Source organism: Dermacentor silvarum, chromosome 6, assembly GCF_013339745.2.
Source record: "Dermacentor silvarum isolate Dsil-2018 chromosome 6, BIME_Dsil_1.4, whole genome shotgun sequence".
Taxonomy (NCBI): domain Eukaryota; kingdom Metazoa; phylum Arthropoda; class Arachnida; order Ixodida; family Ixodidae; genus Dermacentor; species Dermacentor silvarum.
This window is the reverse complement of record NC_051159.1, coordinates 126158603-126180525: the sequence shown is the minus strand read 5'-3', so window position 1 is coordinate 126180525 and position 21923 is coordinate 126158603. Positions and strand designations below refer to the sequence as shown.

General features: G+C 47.0%; 1 protein-coding gene across 1 annotated transcript; it reads right to left on the bottom strand.

Annotated features, from left to right (window-relative positions):
* Positions 1-2557: 2557 nt before the first annotated feature.
* LOC119456867 (tetraspanin-33) lies at positions 2558-3586 on the bottom strand. The gene has a single exon (XM_037718685.1). It carries the CDS (start codon positions 3584-3586, stop codon positions 2558-2560), a length of 1029 nt encoding a protein of 342 aa, XP_037574613.1.
* Between the last annotated feature and the right edge of the window lie 18337 nt (positions 3587-21923).

Here is a 21923-nt window from a genome sequence, read left to right as displayed (position 1 = left end):
CACACTGAGTTTTAGGTCATTTGAAGAAACACGTGGCGTGCGACGCGCCTCCGAAGTTCGAGTCCCCAAACGAGGACGCCGTGTCACAAAGGGTTATAAAAAGAGTCATCGCACCCGATTATTTCTTATTTTTCTAAATGTAACCACTATAGCACAGCGCGGTGGTTCGGGCTTTGCGCAGCAAAACCTGGGCGCAGGCGATCAAATCCCGGCCGCTACTGTCACTTAGCGATGGGGGAGGAACGGAAAAATTCTGCCTACTGACTAAGCATCTGTGTCCCATGGCTGCCTCACCGCTCACTCACGCACTCACGAAAAAAAAAAAAAAAACAGCGTGGCTACGCGAAAATAGAACTGATAACAGCCGAAGAATACGCTGTCTGATTACTTGTACTGATATTCTGCTCTCAAAATATAAGCAAGTAGCCCTGGCTAACAAAGAGCGCGTCACGTTGAAAGAGATAGGTAGAAAATATTTGCGCACAGTGCGAAAATAGACAGGCCATATTAAGGAGGGATGCGTCTTCAACGTAGCGCTGCTGTCGATCGCTGGTGACGTAGCGGAAGTGTCGCGAAGAGGCTCTTGGCCACGCTCTCGCGTGGTCCGCAAACTTTTGTGGTTGACTGTACATGAAAATTCCCCCGTATCTGTGTAATTCATTCGAAAATTCTTGCCTCCTCTTGGTGAACTGCGCATGAGCCATGCGGATAAGTCGATAGTACAATGCAGCATGTCGCCATGGGGCAGGATAAAATTGACTGGGCCAAGCCGGTTTGCGAACCGGCTCAGTGGTTGCGAAGTGGTTCGCAAACCGTTTAAAACATTTTATTTCACCTAAACGGGACTGTACCGGAACCACATCGGAGTGCGTTGAACCCGAACCCGAACCCGAAGCGGTATTTTTTTCAGTTCGACACCCTACCTTTTCAGTCGCTTGACATCAGCACACAGCGGCTCAAATAACGCCAGATAGAGAATGTGGCATTCCAAATTGGCCGTTGAAAACTGTGGTTGCTTGGTGCTATCACTAGCGAACCCCAAAGTTTTCAAAGAGAGATGGTTAAGAAATGGCTGCCTTCTCGGCGAGCACAAAAGCTTCCTCTGATTACAAAAGCGACTTCGAGAGTTTTTCTCGCAAAGCAAGTGACTAACGATTCCGGAAGTTCGCCGCCAGTTCCAGAGACAGGCGTGGTTACTAATGGCTGAAACTTTCTAAGATCCGCTACTTTGTCGAGTGGGTGGAAAAGAACACGGTGCAGTGGAGTTTCGCTTGAGAATTACTCGAGTCGTCTCTATACCGTGTGCACACAGTTAGACACGCGCAATTGTCTCAAGCTGTCTTTCCTTTTTCTGGGCTTGGCCCAGAAAGAAGCCGTTGAATTTCAGACGATACTAGACCTGAGGTGCATATCTATGCATCAAAATATTTCTTTACTGTTCTTTGTTACTGTACTTAAAATACGCTTAATTCTACAGCAACTTCACAAGCCCTTGTATCAAACATTGTGCTACAGTACCTTTGATTTTCATAGTCTCCTTAGGAAAGTTATGAAGGGTGAACAATCATACATTTCTAGCGTTTTTTTTTTTTTTCATCAGATTTCACAAGCATGAAACTGGCTTTTGTTGTTGTTGTTGTTGTTCACTCCGTCGGAATCCGCAGCGGCCGGGATCGAACCCGTGACTTCAAGTTCAGCAGCGCAACCAGATATAGCCACTGGGCTACCGCCGCAGGTAAATGGTCGTTGCCGTCGCCGGCGTGACAGAAAAGCCGGACAGACGAATCAAACCCACTTTTCACCGTCAAGTGCTGTGCACGGCGTAAAAATAGCTGACATACGTTATCTGCGGCTCCATGTGACAAATTCCATCCGATTTTTAAAGGTGCTCAAATACGTGCGGGAAAGAGCCGGTAGTTAGGCTAGGCAGGCTGCATACTAATACAGATATTTCGACAGGGACATGTGGTGAGAGAACCTTTGCAACGCATTGTGATTGCATTCGGTCACCCAGCGATTTACCAGCGCTCTCCAACGGCGCAAAAGGCGACGGCTGCCATGCGCTCTGAGTATCACGTTTCGGTCAATCGCTGAGCACTGCACATTTGAAGGGTCAAAAGTGATAAGGGCGATAGTTTAGTCAAATATCAGGACAATGAAGTGAATGCTGGAACTTGGCACTGGCCCCCCAGTTCAGTGATAAATGTATGTCTATCCCTTGTTGTAAAATCCTTGTAACGATATAATGATGGCAGTGCCTACCTACTCAGAGGGACACCTTTCACAAGGTCTTTAGTTGTTGACTAGCACAAAGCAGTAGAAGTGTGAACACACATACGGTGATATCAAAATAAGCTTTCCGAACCACTTTCGCATAAAACCACTGCTATGAGTCACTGATTCAGCGCTTCAACAATCAGCTCTTCAAATGTTGGCATTGGTCCGTGCGCGATCAGGCCGGTGAACACCATACAGGCCTCGAATCACTCACCGCCGACGCCATTTTGACGTTGTCCGGCTTGGGGACCTTGATAATGCCCGCCTTGCGCATAGCCGCCTAACCATACCTCACGGTCTCGTAGTATTTCTGATATATGAGAGCCAGGTCTGTTATCACGTTCTGCACGCGTCGCGTAACGATGATCAGCGCCAGACATATTGTCGTCACCAGCAGAGCGGCAGTGGCGTAGACGCGAAAGTTGCTGGCGAGGTACGCGTGAGTAGCATCCGCGCAGCTTCTGGTGTACACGACCTTCCAGGCAGACTGGTCGTCCATCAGGAGCACGCCTCTCGCACACATCACGCGGCGGTTTCTCGCGGCCTCCTTGGAAGAATTCGCGGGCCAGCAGCAAGACGGCGGCACGCTGCACCGCTGCACGCTTGGGTTACTCATCTTGCAGCTGTAGTACTCGTTGTAGTCCCAGTCCCGTAAGGAGTCCTCGGAAAAACCGCAGCACCATAGCGACGCCTGCACCGAGACTATCAGGTGCTGAAAATCCGGGTTGTTCCTGTAAGCGCGCACAAAGTCGACGTACGACGATTTCTCCATAACGCTCATCCGAGTGGCGTCTGGGTACGCCAAGGCCAGACCGGCTAGCGTGGTCAGCACAACCGCGAAGAGCACGCTGAAGACCTGGTAGGCTTGTAGGAGCGAGACGTTCTCGCGGAGCGCACCGACGAGGCCGACCCCTCTGCCGATAGCGAAGAAGCCACTGATGAGGATGAGGAAGACGTCGAGGGGCAGGAGGAGCGTGAACACGAACGACTTGGTGACCAGGCTGGTCCAGAACGTGTACGGCTGTGACGGACGGAACGCGTAGGAGTACAGGGCCTGCCACAGCACTATGACCGAGATGAGCATGATTGCCAGGTTCACGGCGACCAGCGCGGCGCGCTTCTTGAAGCCGATGACGGTCGAAGACAGCGAGAGGTCTACATGTGTGGGACTGCCTCTCCGGGTCTGTTGGGGTGGTGATAATTGCTCGCCTTGGTCTCCGAAACAGGCATCGGGTGTCTTTTTTGCTCCCGAGGAAGCATGTGCAACTTTCTGGTTCTTGTCGGTGGCCAACCCGGGAGTCACCGGCATAACATCAAATTATATAGCACTGCATAGACCGTGCTCTGTACTTCTTCTTTTTTCCTGTTGCTTTTCGTCTGCTGGCACACACGACGACTGGAGTCGTCGTGTGTGCCACGTTTCTTCTCTGTCCTTCTACTTTGGACTGGTTTTTACTATTCAGTATTCTATATTTGGCTAGCAGAAGCATCCGTAATTCTAGAAAATTGCACATGGCAAGTGGTGAGAAGTGTTTTCTATACGGGATTGCCATCGCGACGGACAGATTATTGCTTTGAGGCAGAAGCAAAGGAAATGCAGGAAGGTTAACCAGAACAGGTCTGGTTTGCTACCCTGCCTGGGAGAAAAGGGAAAGGGAACTTAAAGGGATAGGTTGTTTGCACCGATTTCCTGACGCTTTGTGTGTGTGTGTGTTTTCCTGCAATTTTCGTACTCAGTCAACGGCGTAAGTTCACTCTTCTTCAAAAATACTGCAGTGGGCTTAGTGAGAACACTCGAAAATATTTTCAAACGTCGTACGCAAAAGGCGTTCCAAAACTGTTGCAAAAGTCATTGCCAGCTTCCAGTTGGTCTTCGTATTGCTTACTGTTTGGCTGTACTTGATGCTGGGCTAGTTGGTTCGGGCTTGTGATGGTGCAAAAGTCATGAAACGATGTTAAGTAACGACAGAACAGAAAAGCATCACTGCTATTTCCTGTCTTGTCATTTCTTTGTATCGTTTCGCACCTTTAATTTACAACCTTTACACTACAAAGGGTTCGGCACGCTTTCTGTTCACAGAAATGGTCAACTAACTAGCCAGTTAATTAACATAACTAACTTGAGTTAACTTAATTAGCCTAACTAACTTAACTAGCCAGTTAACTAGCCAGCCAACTAGCCATTAACTAGTTATTACTAGCTTACCTTTATCACTAGCTTACCATTAACTAGCTATCATTAACTAGCTTACCACAGCTCTACGACAGATTACTTCCATCCGCCCATCGAGGTCAATGTATGCCTGTTTACCGCGCCTATGTTCGTAAAAATTGGCCAGGTGGCCGGAGTGAAAGCTTATCGCCAGAAAGTGTCCACCGTATTTGCACATGAATCATTAGGCCGTCGGTAGCGGAGGCTTTCTTCACTGCAGTGAAATGACTAGCGAGCTATTAGAGAGTTTTAGAATAGGGGCCCCAAACTTTTTCAGGCCCCAAAGAAATAGCGTAGAAGCCACTGCGCACGCGCGAGACGCAAAATGCGTTTGGGTTTTGCGTCGGGCACGCTATTTCGCCGATTTAGCGGGAGCAACTAAAGCTGCCCCAAAAGCTTTGCGTCAACAAATATGGCGGCGCCCATCGAAGCGACGGCTTGAACTGGGCTCGATTCGTGGTAATGCGTGAAGTTCGTAAGCTAGGAGAAGTGACTGCGGTTATCGCTTTCTCTCAACTAGCGTTTGTAATAAGGATTGATTCATTTGACGCCACTGATTCCGAATTCGATTGTCGATTTCATGGTTCGTACGCCTAACACGGATTAGCAAGGCTGGTGAAGGCACGTAAAGCTAGTTACTCAAAATTGAGCGCGACAAATCGCTTGCTGCTAATAGAATAACCTCTAAATTTTAATTAAACGCAAAAACGTGAAAGTCAAAATTACTTGTCTTATCATAAAATAGTATCGTTTATTTTAATATTTACAATAGTTTTTATTTGACAACGTAGTGATGCTGCAAGCGCATGACGCTATCCACAACTGCAAAGCCTTATTCTAAAACTCTTCACGTCTGCATGCCCCAACGCTAACACCCGCAAAACTCTTTGGGGCCCCAAACTTTTGGGGCCCCTATTCTAAAACTCTCTATTAACCCGGCCGCAGCTATGTCCTTGCTCGGGCTGGCGTGGGAGAGTTCATACTCATGAACTGGAAACACGTGCAGATATTGTCGGTGATGCGCGTTATTCGTGCGTGCTCAGTATTGTGTGTCTATGATGCATGATAGGCCTTCGAATCTCCGAGCAGTGCCCTACCTGAGGCGAGAGCAAGTACAAACCGCTGACTTGATTCGTACAAGTGTACATGTTGTCTCATTCGTAATGTGTCCTCATTGCCCGTATTACCCGCCGTGGTGGCGTCATTTCGATGGGGACAAAATACAAAAACACCTATGTACCGTGCATTGTGTGCACGTTAAACAACCCCAGGTGTTCAAAATTAATCCTGATTTCCCCACTACGGCGTGCGTCATAATCATATCGTGGGACGAAGCTGCTGCTAGCCTGTCTGAGTAGCTCTGCGTACAATTATCGTTATTATCGTTCTGTTCTGGTAACCTTACTGGTCAGAACTGTTCATCACGTCGGTCGACTCGAAAAGGTACCTTCCGTATCGGAGACCGACGGGTGCTGCGCCACCCGCCGCCTCACAAGGTGCTAGGACCCAAGCTGGCACCGACGAGCACTCCGCCATGACCTCCCAAGGGGTGACACCGGGTCAGAAACGCCAGCTGATTTGTACAAGCCAGCCTGACTGCAAGCGACAAGACACTGGTGACTCTGAAGACGAGTCAACAATCATCGAGGACGACAACGTGGCGAACCTTTCAGACCTCGACATGGACGAGGGTGGTTTCCGAGTTGTGCGCCATCGTAAAGACAGGGCGGAGGGAATTCCAGTGCTAATCACTGCAGCATCCGAGAGAGCTGATTTAAGGCAAGTGAACCCTATTCTCCTGTATTCTGAGCTTGAAGCGATTCTCGGTGGAGCACCAGTGAAGAGCCGCTTCACAGCACAGGGAGCTTTGCTCTTAGATGTGGCGACAGAAGGACAAGCCAACATCCTTCTAGAGACCAAGAATATCGGCGGCATAGCCATATCTTCCCGTGTCCCGCACAGTTATATGAAAAACACGTGCATTGTTAGAGGAGTCCCAAAATGGTACTCGGATGAGGAGCTGCTCACCTTCCTGAGACCTCAGGGAGTATTTCATGCAAAAAGAATCATCCGTCGGGTCCACACCTCGTCATCTGAATGGGAGTCAAGGCGCACTAACTCGGTGGTTCTCACATTTGCTCCAAATTCTGAACGCCCCGAGAAGATCAACCTTGGTTTCACCAGACACGAGCTTGTCGACTACGTGGAGACACCACCACGCTGTTTTAAGTGCCAGCGCTTCGGACATATCGCCAAGTACTGTCGTGGAGAACAGAGGTGCAAGCGCTGTGGGGGACCTCATGATTTTAAGACGTGTGCAAGCAAAGAAAACTCTGTGTGTGCAAACTGCGGCGGCGACCATCCTGCTAGCTACGGTCGATGTCCTGCGCGGACAGCTGCTCAACGAAGGAATAAGATGTTTGTTTTGGGTCCAAAGAATGCAAGCGCACCATCGAACACGAAGAAGACACTCAGCGCGCCACAACTAACTGCTTTGGAAAGAGACTACGCTTCTGATTTCCCGCATCTCACACCGATAAACGAAGTTATTGAGCCAACGCAAACGGTCACCGCCGCTGAGAAACCTGTTCCTAAAGAGTCCGAAAAGCGCACCTATGCGGCCGCAGTGAACCGACCTCAAGCACCACTTGGAAGCAGTCAGCTGGAAAACTGCCAGCATGTGATACGCGCTCTGTTCACGGCACTACGTTCCCACGTCGCGAAGGCGACGTGGGAACGTATACATCAGGCGAGAAATACCTCACGTCGCCTTACCAGTGCAGGACCTTTGTTCTACCTACTTGGAAGTCACCGCTGTGCAAGTGTGCCTAGGAAACCGAAAACTCAGTGTGGTGTTGGTGTATATAAGTCCACGCAGGAAGGTCTCTATGGAGGCGTTTATAAAGGACCTATGCATTCGTTGCCCCTCTCCTAGAATAATATGTGGCGATTTTAACGCACATCATTCGCTTTGGGGAGATAAGATTGCAGATTTCCGAGGCAAGGAACTTGTCGCAGCCGCGGATGCTGCTGACTTATGTATCGCGAACGATGGTAAACCAACTTTCTTCAGACCACCAGATTCATGGAGTGACATAGACCTCGTGATCCATTCTACAGACCTTTACGTATCGTCGACAACGGCCCCAGACAGGATGGGCAGCGACCATTTTCCGATCTTCACCAACATCACCGGATTTCACACTGCTGGTCAACAATTCTGTGCTGTGACACGCTTGGACACATACAGAGAAGCGTTGGATGAATCCCCTGGTGAGCTATTCGCAGATATGCTGCGGAGCAAGAGAGTGGCTACCTCAATGTTGAAACTGCCAGATCATTTTCCTACTCCTGATTTGAAACTAAAGAACCTCTGCGCAGCGCGTAGGAGAGCGGAGCGGAAACTAATGAGAAAAACGGGAAATCCCTCTGCAAAAACTGAATACAACAGGATAAACGCTGTCATCCGTCGTCACACAAAAAGGTTAAGACGAGTTCAGTGGGCTGCTTTCTGTGAGAGCTTATCGGCGTTTACTCCCATGACAAGAATATGGGGAGTAATGAATAGCCTATCCGGAAAGATTCGCCCGCACAGGCCATTTGAAGCACTTGCTTTGAAGCAAGGAAAAGATTTGCAAACCCTTGCAGAAGATTTTGCAGATGGATTCACATCTGGCAGATCAGCAGGAGTATCGAACCCTCTGTTGTCTCAAGCATTCCATACCATGGATACGCCATTCACTTTCCGTGAGTTGGATATGGCGCTCAGCAAATTAAGAAGACGCTGTGCTGTGGGTCCGGATTCGATCAGCAATCAGATGCTGACAAATCTGCCGTACGAACGAAGACGAGCCCTTCTGGACATATTTAATCACGTCTGGAGCACGGGAGAGATCCCAGAAACGTGGAAGATAGCATGGGTGGTGCCAGTACTCAAGTCCGGAAAGGATCCTGCGAACCTCGCCTCATATCGGCCAGTATCGCTAACATCATGCGTATCAAAGTTGATGGAAAGACTAGTATGTGCGAGATTAACATGGTATCTTGAGCAAGGAAATAGACTGCCATCGTGCATGACCGGCTTTCGTCCACGGTTGAGTGCCCAGGACAGTGTCTTGGATTTAATAAGCCAAATCGAGCACCATCGCGCGGACGGCCTTTCCACACTCGCCATCTTTATGGACGTTGCCAAGGCATACGACTGTGTGCTTCATACAGGCATCATCAACGGACTCCAAAACATGGGCGTCTCAGGAAATGCTCTTCGATCATCCATGAATTTCTCAGAGATCGGCATGCCCAAGTTAAGCTCGGAAGTATAATGAGTGATAAGCGACGAATTTCCCTCGGTGTCCCACAAGGAAGCGTCCTATCTCCCTTGCTTTTTAACGTTGCCATGGCCAGCCTTCCAGATGCACTGAAAGTAGGTCGGACGGCAGTTAAAATGTCCATCTACGCAGATGACATCTGCATTTGGATCTCGGGGTACCAACACAAACGGTTGGCCCGGATCGCCCAGGGCGCAATCTCCGCCATCGAACGCCACTTATCGATGCTTGGCCTATCTTTATCAGCGGAAAAATCTGCCTTCATGCTTTTCCCGGGAGTGAGACGCAAGTCAACACGCCTGACGCTGAATATCAGAGGGCATTCAATTCTTCGTGCAACTCATGTTCGATTCCTGGGCGTCACCATCGACAGCAAGCTACTATGGCGTCGTGCGGTCGAAAGTGTTGTGGCTGCATCAGTGCAAAGAGTCAACGCACTTCGTCGATTGGCAGGTGTACGTTGGGGAAACAATCCTATGTCCATGCTTAAACTGAATGCGGCACTGATAACAAGCCGCATTCTCTATCAGCTCCCTCTGATATCCCCGTCATCGAGTCAATTCGAGCGCTTGGAGGCTGTGCACAGAAAGGGACTTCGCTTGGCGATGGGAGTTCCACAGACGGCTTCAAACAAGAAAGTCACTAATGAGGCAGAATCTCTTCCACTCCGTCTCTTGGCATCTCAGGCATTGTTGACGCAGCTATTAAGGCTGGGCGAGTCCCGCGCAGGCACGGCGCTTCTCCGGCGGCTAAGAGCAAGAACTCGCTCACATTTCCATGCGGCGCTGAACACTTTCCAATGTTTAGGATTGGAATGGCCTAAACGCAGTCGCCTTGACCCGCCATGGTCTTTTTCGGACGTTACCTGCAGCCTCAGTGTACCCCACCTACCGGAGAAACGCACCATTTCAACTGCAGAAGCAAAGTTTATTGTGCTGGAACACTTGAGCACAGCATTTCAACGCCACTTACAAGTTTACACAGACGGCTCGGTGTGCGCACAAACAGATAGCTGTGCAGCGGCATTCTGCATACCATCCCTTGATGTGTCATGGTCTGGCCGACTGGATCGCGTAGTTTCCTCTACAACAGTAGAAAGCGCCGCAATCACCGCGGCTTTGCGGAAACTACGGGCCTTCTCTGCACGAGATGTCGTGGTGCTGACGGATTCCAAGTCAGCGTTACAGAGATTGCATCGTGGCCTACCTCTAGAGAAATTTACAAGGCAATCTCTGGCACTGATTAACGATCTAACAAGCAAGGGATTTAATATAAGATTCCAGTGGATACCATCACACGTAGGAATTGATGGAAACGAGAAAGCTGACGCCCTTGCACGCCTAGCGCTGACATGTGTCCCAAAAGTGAAAGCTCCAAAAGCTCTTCAGAACCCTAAGGGTGTAATCCGCCTTCACTTTAGGGGGATGCACAAGAATCCCCACGAAGCCTGCGTGACTCATGGATTTACCCGCGAAGAAGCGACGCTTTTATACCGCATCAGGACCGACTCTGCGTACACCACAGCTTGGTTATTCAAGACTGGGCTTCGCGCTTCCCCATTCTGTGCTTTCTGTGGTGACATTGGCGACATCGAACATTACATTTGGATATGCCCGCAGTTTGACAAAGAAAGAAAAGCGATGATCGACAGCCTACAAAAGAGCGGTCTTACGCACAGGACATTTGAAGACGTCGTTTTCCCCGGAGGACCTGCGACAACCAGGAAGAGAGCGCAACGACTGCTGCTGGCCTTCCTGCGAGACACGGGGCTCATAGACACTTGGTGACACACCCCTGATATCAACTCGAAGGAGGATCAGGCGGAACAATTGCCGGCTATGTATGCCAGGCTAACCCCGCCTGCTTCAACATCATCACCACCACCACCACCTAATCATATCGTGGTTTTGGCAGGTAAAGCCCCAGAATATAATTTTAATTGCCCGCATTCCCATTTCATTCTTGCATTTCTTTCACGGAACCACTGTAGCAATTGAGGGACGTGCGTCTCAGATATATAGGACACCAGTAGGACAACACTTAGTGTAGCATAGAGAAAGTAGAGGTGACAAACACGCAAATGTCTTTACTTTGTTAGCTTGTGTCGGATGCTGCGAACTTTTAGCCGCAAGTATATAATTAGTATTAATCAACATTTGCATAGCACTAGCAGGTTTACTGACTTAGTGCACAATTTTGGCGACTAAACCATGAACTCCTAAAATCAGTTCTATAGCTAACGTAAGCACTTCACATTGTTCGAAAACCTGACATTGTTTCCTCAGTGTGAGCTGTTATGGTAAGTAGTCTACCGAGCCCTGAGCTGAGACCTCCCGCACGCAGTGACCATACTTCGTGAAAGCGAACCGTTTTCCTCACCGCGCCGTAGTGGAACAAAGACGGACGGTCAGTGGCGTGCACCAACAGCACTCACCGAAGGCAAACAGCACTTGGAACTCTCGCCATCCTTCTTTGTTTATTTATTTATTATTGCTACATTGCTCAACCATTCTCGTCTTGGCAGTGAGTGAGTAGAACACATATCCATCTGGCTTGTGCGTGTTCGCGAAAGCGGGCAAGCCGCTCCTAACGCATGTTTTACGAGGTGGGTCGGGTCGGGTAGGCGCCGGGATTGCATGTTTCGTGGTTCTCCGTCAGGGAGCACCCGTGGAAAGCTGCGCGTGCAATGGCTGTAGATGCGCACCGGTGCGCTACGTCAGAAGCAGGAACTCTCGCCGTCAGGTTTGTTTCTTTGCTTGTCATTCCTAAGCAAGGCCGGAAGGGGTGTTACAGAAAGGCACGTTCCAAGTGCCGTTGATCCCCTAACTTTATGGCCACCTCTCCCGTGAAGGCAGCGACCATGGTACACTTCCTGGTTCCGTGTCCTACTAGCTTTGCACTTCACGGGACGAGTTTGGTGCGTGCTGAGAATATTCTTTTTGTCCCCGTAACAGTATGGTTGCGTGAAACACGGTCAAGAAGCTATTTTCAAGGTGTACTTACAATACTGGTTCAAGCGCGACGAAAGTGTTGTTGTTATTGTTCCTCAATGACCTGGCGCAACCCACTCTAGGGGATCAGCCATGAATCTAACTTGATGACGCTAACTTCTCTCTCATTACGGTGTCATGTTGTGAGGGTCGTTAAAATGAAGATGGAAAGTTTCCTACCGCCGCTGCAGCAGTGGACGACCACACGCCCGTGCGTGAAGGCAAAAGCAAGACAACTATCCTGCACGCGCGGTAATTGAAATTTGTGCAACATTTTTTGGAGTGTACAGAAATGGTCATGTGAAGGAAATCAGCTTAACAGTTGTCATAAAAACGCGCTAAAGACGAAGAAGAAAGGAACACATACAAGAGGGCGGGCGCTGATCAGCTTAATCTGGGTGTGCTCAAAAAAAAAATCCAGGAATAAGCTTGCACTTGAAAAAGTAACGAATGAGTTAATGAAAACCTTGAGCACGTGTTTCCATTCTTTCTGTATTTATCCAACTTTCAGCGAATTAAGTATGGCCTCAATGTCTTTCATAGCTGTCGCTTCTCAGTCTGCAATTCCAATTTTCAAGGAATGATCAGAGCACTCGAGACAGTCATTTTGCGTTATGCGAAGTTATTCTCCTATGAAGGAGACGGTGACACATCTTACTTCCAGTGTAATCAGCGTTCATGACGAATGAGCATGCACCAACATAAGAGAGAAATAAATTTTATTTCTTAACGACTGTTATTCAGAGTCGTCGCTGTCTGTGTCCAGCTGTGTCAGCGGTCTTGGTGATGAGATCATCTGACGCGATCTGTTGACGTGTTTTATGCGGGCCACCAGCTATGGCCATTGTGTAATCCGCAAAGCTTGCATTGAAGTGGTCCTTCTCTCCAAGTTGTAGGGAAGGGAGTGTTGGATAGTTGAGCGAGTTAAAAAGTCTGGAGAAGAATATACTCTGGGTAATTCCCAGTAAGTATAGATTGCGTTGGAGTATTTGCCACGTAATTGACATGCCATTTTTCCTGGACTTTTCCTAATTAGCTTTACTTCACGAAAGAGCCGAGGCACAATTCCCATTCAAATGCCAACGTGCGTCGCTCGTGGATTTGACCAGATATGGATGACAGTCAAGTTCACGAAGGACAACGATTTCTCTGGAAAGTCTCGAAAGCCGGAAACAAATCTGAGAAGTGCCGCAATTCTCATAGGGCCAGAATGCGCACCGTTAGGAAACGTCGAGGAAGTCTGTGCACAGAAAAGCAACCAAAAGTCACACCTTTGAAAAAACAAGCGCACTTTTTAGTCGAAGGGTGTTAAGTGCATGTCCATTATCGTGGTGTTATAAAGCGTAATGTGTCGTTAATTTCTATGTTTTCTCTTCTCTACTCAAGTTATAGCAACAAGGAGGTTCGACAAAGAGTTCCACTTGTCCTTATGACAATTCTCAGGAATCATAATAAAACGGAAATAATAGCAAAACACAAAAGGCGTGCCAAGAAGGAACGTGGTAACTTTGTTGCTCCCCTTCACCTGTGCCTGGCTTTTGTCAAAGGCATGATTCTGCAGAAAAAGCATATGTGATGAAAACTATAAGCTTTTTTTTTCTAATACATCTCTTAATTTTCTTTCCCTTATCCTGTTTGTTAAGATTAAGGATTCACGGTAAGAAGATTTTCAAACTTTGCTGTTTTGCCTTTGCGTTGTCTTTTTCTCGGCTAAGGTTTCTCGTGTCTTAATCGACTTTTAAGAAACGCTAATCTTCCACATGGGTGGCGAGTGTTCCTGGCCGCTATTCGCTATATTATTTCGTTAGAACTATGCCACAACCATAACACTGTTTCCGTTTGCCTTTGTTTAGGCAAAAGCAGGCAGTCATGAGTAGAAAGTGTGTGCTAAGCCTACGAGCTAGAACGCCTGCTCATTGCCACTGCATCTGCACTTACGCTGCAAAGTGCGCCGTTTGCACGTATGCTAATTCTCAGGAGTTATAACAAAACGGGACTAACTAGAAAAACACAAAAGGCGTGTCAAGAAGGAACGTGGCAACTTTGTTGCTTCACTTCGCCTGTGCCTGGCTTATGTCAGAGGCATGACTCTGCAAAAAAAGCATCTGCGATGAAAACTTTAAGCTTTTTCTCTTAAACGTCCTTTAATTTTCTTTCCCTTGTCCTGTTTGGTAACAGGAAGGACTCACAGTAAGAAGATCTTCCAACTTTCCTGTTTTGCCTTCGTGGTATTTTTTTATTTCTATTTTCTTAATGAACGTTTAAAAAACACTAATCTTCCAGATGGGTGGTGACTGTTCCTGGCTGCCATTTGCTATTTTCTTTCATTGGAACTATGACACAACGTTACCATTATTTTCGTTCACCTTTGTTTGCATAAAAACTGGTCGTCACAAGCAGAAAGTTTGTCATAAGCCTCTGAGCTAGAAAGCCAGCTCATTACCACTGCATCTGCACTACAGCTGCAAAGTGCGCCGCCTTTGAGAGCTGAGTGGCTGTAAGTAACTTTAACAAAGGCAATTAAGCACCAACTAATCCGTACAAGGCAAGTCATTCTTACTAGACAAAATGTAATGCTGCTTCATTGAATATTCCGAGGGTGCCGTGATTAAGGAATGATTTAGGAATTCTCACTCTGAAAGAGGGGGGGGGGGGGGGGGGGATTAGTGGCAGTGGATCATCGTGTCATTGTTTACGGGCAAAACTCATTTTCATTGCTCATAAAACAATAAACGCATCTCTACAGCCTATGATTATTGATCAGAAGTCCTAACAAAAATATTCCTAACTGATCCATGCATCGATAATGTGCCGTAATATGTCCATTTGTTCATTTGGCACCTGTAGGCGGCTTTAAGAATTGTTAAAGTTAACATATGTTACCCTGTTGTCGCGATTTCATTACATACCGAATGTGAGCTTTTAAATCAAAACTGGACGTTTAAGCGCACGAAACCATGATCTTGACATATTGTGTAGTCATCCAGCAACAACGCGTCAGCGTGTCGCCAGCTCTGATTTAGAAAACAGTGTTTTGCGCATATTGCTTCCAACGAGGAACGAGGATGAACACCCCAAGAAACACGTGCAGCTGCATATATTGGGGTGAATAAATTGAAATCACCATCTTTGCATTACAGAATAGTTTTTCAGGCTGCTGTAGGATGCGAGACAGTTGACCGACCAAGTCTGAGTTTGTTCAATACAAGAACATGTGAATATAAATGCACGCTTTTGTGCTATATGCCTCTTTCAGTTTCCATTAAACGAGTCTACAAGTCTCACCCGTGGTAGCAAATGGATTGAGAGTAATTTTGGATGCTCTTACCTCGAGTTCAATTATTCCTGACTGAAATTCAAATTATTTCCTTCGGGAAAAAATTCAGAGCCCTGCCACTATGCGAAGATGGAGGACCAGTGAAGGGTGATAACTATATTGAGTTATATATAGTTAACTGCTATATTGATTTACTAAAGACACGTACACATAACTTCGTTGTTGTTATCGTCTTTTATTTCCCCTTTACTTTGTCACCATGGCAACCAGTGTTTTGCAGTATATCACAGCTTCACTGTGATATGCTGCAATTGGTTGTGCCGATGCTTTCGCGCCCACTCCCACTTCTATTCGCGAAGGCGATCTTCACGGGTACGCTGTTGTTCATCGGTCACAGAGTGGCTATCCGACGTTACGGATCCTTCGGAAGACACGCGTTCGGCTATAGCGGCTTCCCGTCGCCTTCGCGGCCATTCACGCTGTCGCTCACTCCGGCATTCCTTCCGCGGACGTTCTTCTTCTTCGGCACGAAATACGCGCGTTCTGGCCATAGCAAGATTAAATTAGAACTGCTGATAACGTCACTAGATCGTTGTCGACGTCACAAGAAAACGAGGCACAGACATTGGTGGGTGCACAATGACGTTTTATTATTCCGCTACCCACTCCGGAACCACAGAGCACTGCCGGCGCGCAGCAGGCTACTGTGGATTCAGTTTTGTCGACGCGACTTTTTTCTACAGACCCTGTCGATGCACGCACGTTTCGTCAGAACCTAGCCTTATAGAGCTTCGCTGTAAAAACGCTTGCCGTAAATGGTTAAGGGCGAGAATAATTCACGAAGACATCAAGTAGTTCATTCGTATGGTCTACAGGCGTTTCGTATCCTCCGTGGCTATCAATTCCAGAAATCGTCACTTCATTTCCTGGTATCACTCGTTAGTGTGACATGCCAGTATAACCGCGATCAAAAAAATATTTTTGTAACACCTGTACACTATTTCTAACACTTGTCGTTTTCTGTTACGCTGTGAAAGCTGTGACATTTACCGTAAGAGGCTTTTCGTGAAGGTACAAGCTGTGGATTGGAGGTCGATGCCATTAGGTTAAAATATTATTGGGTGCAAGGCCGTCAGAAAAAAACTCGGTGCTCGAATGACCCACTGTGCGAAATGCAGCTCCACTAACGTAAAACCTGGGAAGGTGCGAAGCATGCAGTGAGGCACCGCTAATGGGATCATACTGCCTTAAGCAATGGCTCATAAACCCGTAAACGCGGCCTCCCCATTACGGCGACAGAAGAGAAGTGAAATTCTACGGTGGAATTCTACAACGACGAACGCGGGAGCAGTGGCACGGGCGCATGCCGAGCGGGAGCATGAGCCGCTTGCTTACCTACGACGACGATCACTATGACTACGAAGACTACGACAGGAGGTTCCGACAGCCCGGGCGCATAAGGTGATTCGCACCTAAAATTGTGGCACAGCGCAGCACCCGCATTAGCACAGTTTTATGAAGAATCAGGAATATCTAGAATTTGCTAAATCACATCATTTCAACTTTCGTCCCGTCAAAACCTCCTATTTGGGGATGCAATACATTTTTTTACCCTGCATTTGCACATATTCGTGTTTCCGTCACTCTTGAGTGCGTGTTCGTGGGTTTGGAATTTGACACAAGTGATCGGGGATATCATTTGTACTTCCACTAGAACATCTGTATTTTATGAACTGCTATGTAGCACTTGCTCTTGTGTACTTATGTTGTATATGCGTGTATGAGAACTTCACATAACTGTTGCCACGAATTCTTTTCTCTGTTCTTTATGGAAACTTGCTCTGTCTGCAATCCGTTTAACTTCCTGCATATCGCATCCAATTTATCTGTCTCTTTGTCTATCTGTCTGTCTAGCTATATATATATATATATATATATATATATATATACAACAAACGATCCGGTCGCGTATCATTTCGTACACAACTGTCAATTAATTAGGAGAAAAGCAATAGCCGGCGCCGTCTACGAGCACCACCATCGCCTTTAACGCGAATAATTAAACGCGATAGGTGAAACTAACATGCTCTCACCTTACAAGCAGCAATGAGATAAGATTTCTACTTGATAATAAACAAGAACGCGAACTTTTTTCCGTGGCGTAGAACTTTTAACAACACTTTTTTTTTTTTTTTTTGATCTCGAGCGCTGTGTGGTTCACAGAGGGCAGTGTAGACCTGATTTGCGTGCTCTGCATGTCGGGTCATTACTGAACGCAGCTTAATCGCAGCAACTCAGCGCACTAGGGAGCTTTGATTTGCATATCCAGTCTGACCCGCTCCGAGCGGTGCGCGCATCGCTTCCGGGTGGAAGCGTTGGTATTACTAACTCGCGTTAAATGATTCTGCTGAACGAGCCCGTGCCCGCGTACACGATTTCCGCACAGGCCATCAAATTCAGGCTTGTGAGCCCCAAGAAACAGCATCAAAACAATGGTATTTGCAATAACCATTACCAATATTACCCTCTTACCCACCTTGCATTAGTCGTGTCCGCCACGCAGTGGCGCACCGACGGGGGGTGATTCGGGGGTTGTAACCCCCCCCTGAGGCCGACTTAACCCGCCCCTTTTGTGTAACCCCTTTTCTTTCCTTACGCATTTGAGTACTGCAACTATAGATGTAAGACGCGCAATCGTCTGCACACTCGCAAAACGCGCATTTTTTTGACAATTTCCCGTGAAGAAATCGAAATTAGTGCTGTTTAGATGGTATTGGCAAACTGTCAACCCCCCCCCTGGCAGAGATCCTGGGTGCGCTACTGCCGCCACGCCTCATGCAGCATGAATGTTTGATGCTTACGCTGTCAGCTTGACACCTGAAGATGATGATGATGATGATGATGATGATGATGATGATGATTATGATGATGATGATGATGACCATGATGATGATGATGGTGACGACCTTAATGTCTTTGGCACACACCCACTCCCGAGGATTGGCCAAGAGTCGGACAGGTTTTACATATGTGTTAAGTGTGTGAACTAAGAAATCCATAATTTTGATATGTAAATTAAAACGACTAAAACCCTAGACGAATCAGTAAATAGTCATTATAATAGAACACAGAAAAAGAAAATGTGTATATATATTCACAGATGAGGTTATAAAGCAAGAATGAAATGAGTAATACGATGAATAATGAAATCGGTTTATTCAACAATGAATTTCTCTATGGCGATGCATACATCCTTGTGTGAGTGTCCAAGCACACGAGCCCCGAAAGACCTTTCAGGCATACTTGCTCATAAGAAGAACGTAAACTTTATTATCAAATCGATAAGATTTGCGCATAAGACCTTTTCTTGTTTTCTTCTTCATTTCTCTACTAGTGAGTAATGCTATGCGCGGTCACATTAAAAAACAAGAGGACCATCGTGCAGATCTATCCTAATAAATATAAGGTTATGAAGGGATGTTATTATTGTTATGATGAATAACTTTATTTGTGTTCCCCGAAAGCAGAAAACCGGATTTGGGTGATGGCCGGGCTCTTGGTTCGTCACAGCGCAAACCATGTACAAAGACAAACCCACCGACAAATGCGCTACATGGAAGTATAGCCTTATCCAAAGCGAACACGACGCATGTTCTATCGGATTCCTCACACACTATTGGACGTGGACGTACAGTTATGGAGATAAAGATTTTAAGGAGGAAAGTCACAAGGAACAAATGTGCTTGCTTATTAAGCTTTCTTCCTGAAAAACAAATGGTAATAGCCGCAAGCTACCGACACCATCAACCTATCTTCGCTTTTCACAGCGAAGCACCTATTGCTGCTACGCACACAAACCAAATCTTTCCCACATTCTTCGCTGCGCAAACCGCGACGCATGTGTTACTATTGTAAAGTGCTTAACTCTTGAGTGCGAACTACTCAGGAGCTTTCTGATGCAACGTGCGTCCATTTTATTGTCTTCAATGCCGTTCAGCAGTCAACTTTCCGTTGCTGCAGAAAAACAGGGCCATTAATCAGCCCTGATTTGCGGGAGCAAATATATATCTCACTTGTACGTATAAATATGCCGAGTGTGCTACGTTCGTATAGAGGTTACGGGCAGTAATATTAGAAAGTTGGTGATGACGAGCTTCGTGCCTTCAAGCAAAGAGTTTATTTTAGGCTTATTTTCTGTAGCCAAGATAACTATTAGACGTTAAGTTAATTTGACTCAAATAAAGCAGTTTGGCATGAGAATATAAAAACTTCAGTTGCTTTTCTTAATGCTCATTGCGCAACCTCAACGTAGTGGTTGAGACACTGTTATGTGAGCCTGTTCATCGATTTTTCTATCCCAGCGACTGCAATGTATATTTTGCGTCGTTGAAGTTTTTTCGAGATTTACGAGTGTGCATGGTCAATATTTTCCCTGGAGCGAGTCACACTAGATGTTCGTGTGAAAGAAACATTAGAGAGTTTTAGAAACAGCGTCCAAGGTAAATACATCTGGTAGCGAAGCTTCCATAGAAGCCCATACGTTCAAAACATGGTTGCTTATCGGCAGTTCATGGGGCTTAGCGCCATCTGTGTGAGGTGGGAACACTTCCGGCGGAATAAAAAAATATTTGACGTCATATCCGTCAAAAACAGAAGTGACGTCATTTGGTTCTCATAGGCGCGAAATTTGTTTTCGGAGGCCTGCCATTAGAGCTGTATATTCAAATGCCCCGCCATTCGACTTCATGGGCGTTCCGAGTTTTCAGCGCGAAAAAGATGCCGGAAAAGATCAGCCGTACGGGTGTCGAAATCGCATCGCTGCACAGAACATACTTTCTTTGGAGGCCGACGAACGCTTTGGGCGTAGATTGCGTAGAGTGCTCGTCCTTTCGTCGGACGCCAAGCCCGTCGGCCAGCGCTATTGCACGAAAACAACTAAAGTAAACAAGTGTCTGACGGTCGCAACTCACTACTTTTCACTGCACAGGTTAAGCAACAATAAAACTACCCGCGTCACCTAACTCAGACAAACGTCGACATGCAACACAACACATGTGAGGGGGGCGTATTGTAACAGGTGAACTTTACGAGCGCGCATTTCCACGCACTCCAAGAGTTGCATGGCATTGCAAGTGATAGCGGCGTCAACGCCCGCCGCTATCGATGGGCGCTCTCGCGGTGGGCCCTGAAAAAAGGTATTTATTGATAATGATCAAGTAAAATACAGTTGTATCTTTTCTCGCCATGCGTATATAAAATGAATTAGGAATTTTATTTTCGTTGAATGAAACTAACTGCGTCTCGCTTGAATTTAAAAATGCTTTTTTTCTTTCCCAGTGTTTATTCCGTCCAAACATAGTCGCGCTTCAATCGCTGCTCCCATAACCACCCTTGCTGATGTCGGTGACAATTGGTTCTGAACCGCTTTTCGCCCGAAGCTTCGCGACCTATGTGGATTGGCCTTGCAGCGTCTTTAATGGACTTTGCGTACCCGAAACCTAAACTTATGTTTTGCGCACCCAAAGTTATGGGACGCAGACCGCCGGGCGTACAAAAGAAGACAAAAATGTATGCAAGGGAAGGCAAAAGGAGTACAAAATAACGCAAATAGGGTGTAGGGCATTGGATATGCAAAGACGCTTGGGTGCATTACCGTATAGACTTGCGTAAGGGATGCACCCCCAACTTGGTAAGCCAACATTTTGGGGGGAAATTTCCAACGGAGAAACAATCGCGTTCGGTGCTCCGATGGCGCACGTGCGCATCGGCGAATTTTCGCGCGCTGCGTACTTCCTCATGCTGCTACTAGATGGCTAGAGCCAGGGTGTGCACAAGATCCGGGGTGCACACAAGGCGCAGGCTGCGCTGGCACCATTTTCGGTCCCGTGCAAAGGCCGCACCACATCCAAATTGTGAAAATCACGTGCGGCCCTTACACGAGCCTATACCGTATTTATAAAACTCCCTATGGAGTTTTAGGTTTTGCGCACCCGAAGTTAAGAGACGTAAACCATAGGGCGTACAAAATAACCCAGAAAGGCGCACGAAACAACACAGCAGGAGGACACAAGAACGGAAGTGGAGCATAGGGCTTTGGTTACGCCTGAAACTCCCTATATAATTGCACGCCTTTTGCGTTCGTTTGCACTCTCCTTACATTCTTTTGTACGCTTGGCCCATAGCGTCCTCTAAGTTTGGATCCTCTATTTCTAAAGCTTTCTATTAAGTTGTCGTTGTCCTTGTATACTCAGCGTTGGCATAGCGAGCAGTGAGCGTGTAAGGTCGACGTTACATTACTTAAAACAAAGTGCTTGAAGCACAGATTCCACCTGCGTCATCGGATAATACTTGTTCTACGCTAGCGTTCACGAACTTTTGTTGACACTTACGTGCATAGGTGTGATCACTTAGCATTATTTATAGCAACAAAAGGGCGAAGCGTGAAGTATTTCATCACATATGATTCTCCGCTCATTGTTTATACACTACGAATTTCAAAGCTCACGCAGTCAGCCGAAGGATGTGTTCTCCTAAAGAGATGCACTTAAGCAGCATGGCAAAAACCTTAATGAGCTCAAGACACGCTAGCAAAAAACGACGCCTTGCGTGTTGTAAAAGCACATGTTGAGGATGAAAATGATGGCAAAATGAGAAAGACGCATTCTTTGGCAGTTACAAAAAATTGGAGGACGCTTAAGCTTCGCCTTTAAGAGTGGAGCCCGATAGCGGTATCGGGCTCCGTTCGCATCACATGTTTCTTTATGAGTAGGCTTCACTGCAACACACAAAATGGGAAAGCCAGCTTACAGAGACAACTCCTATTTAACCATGTCCGTTTT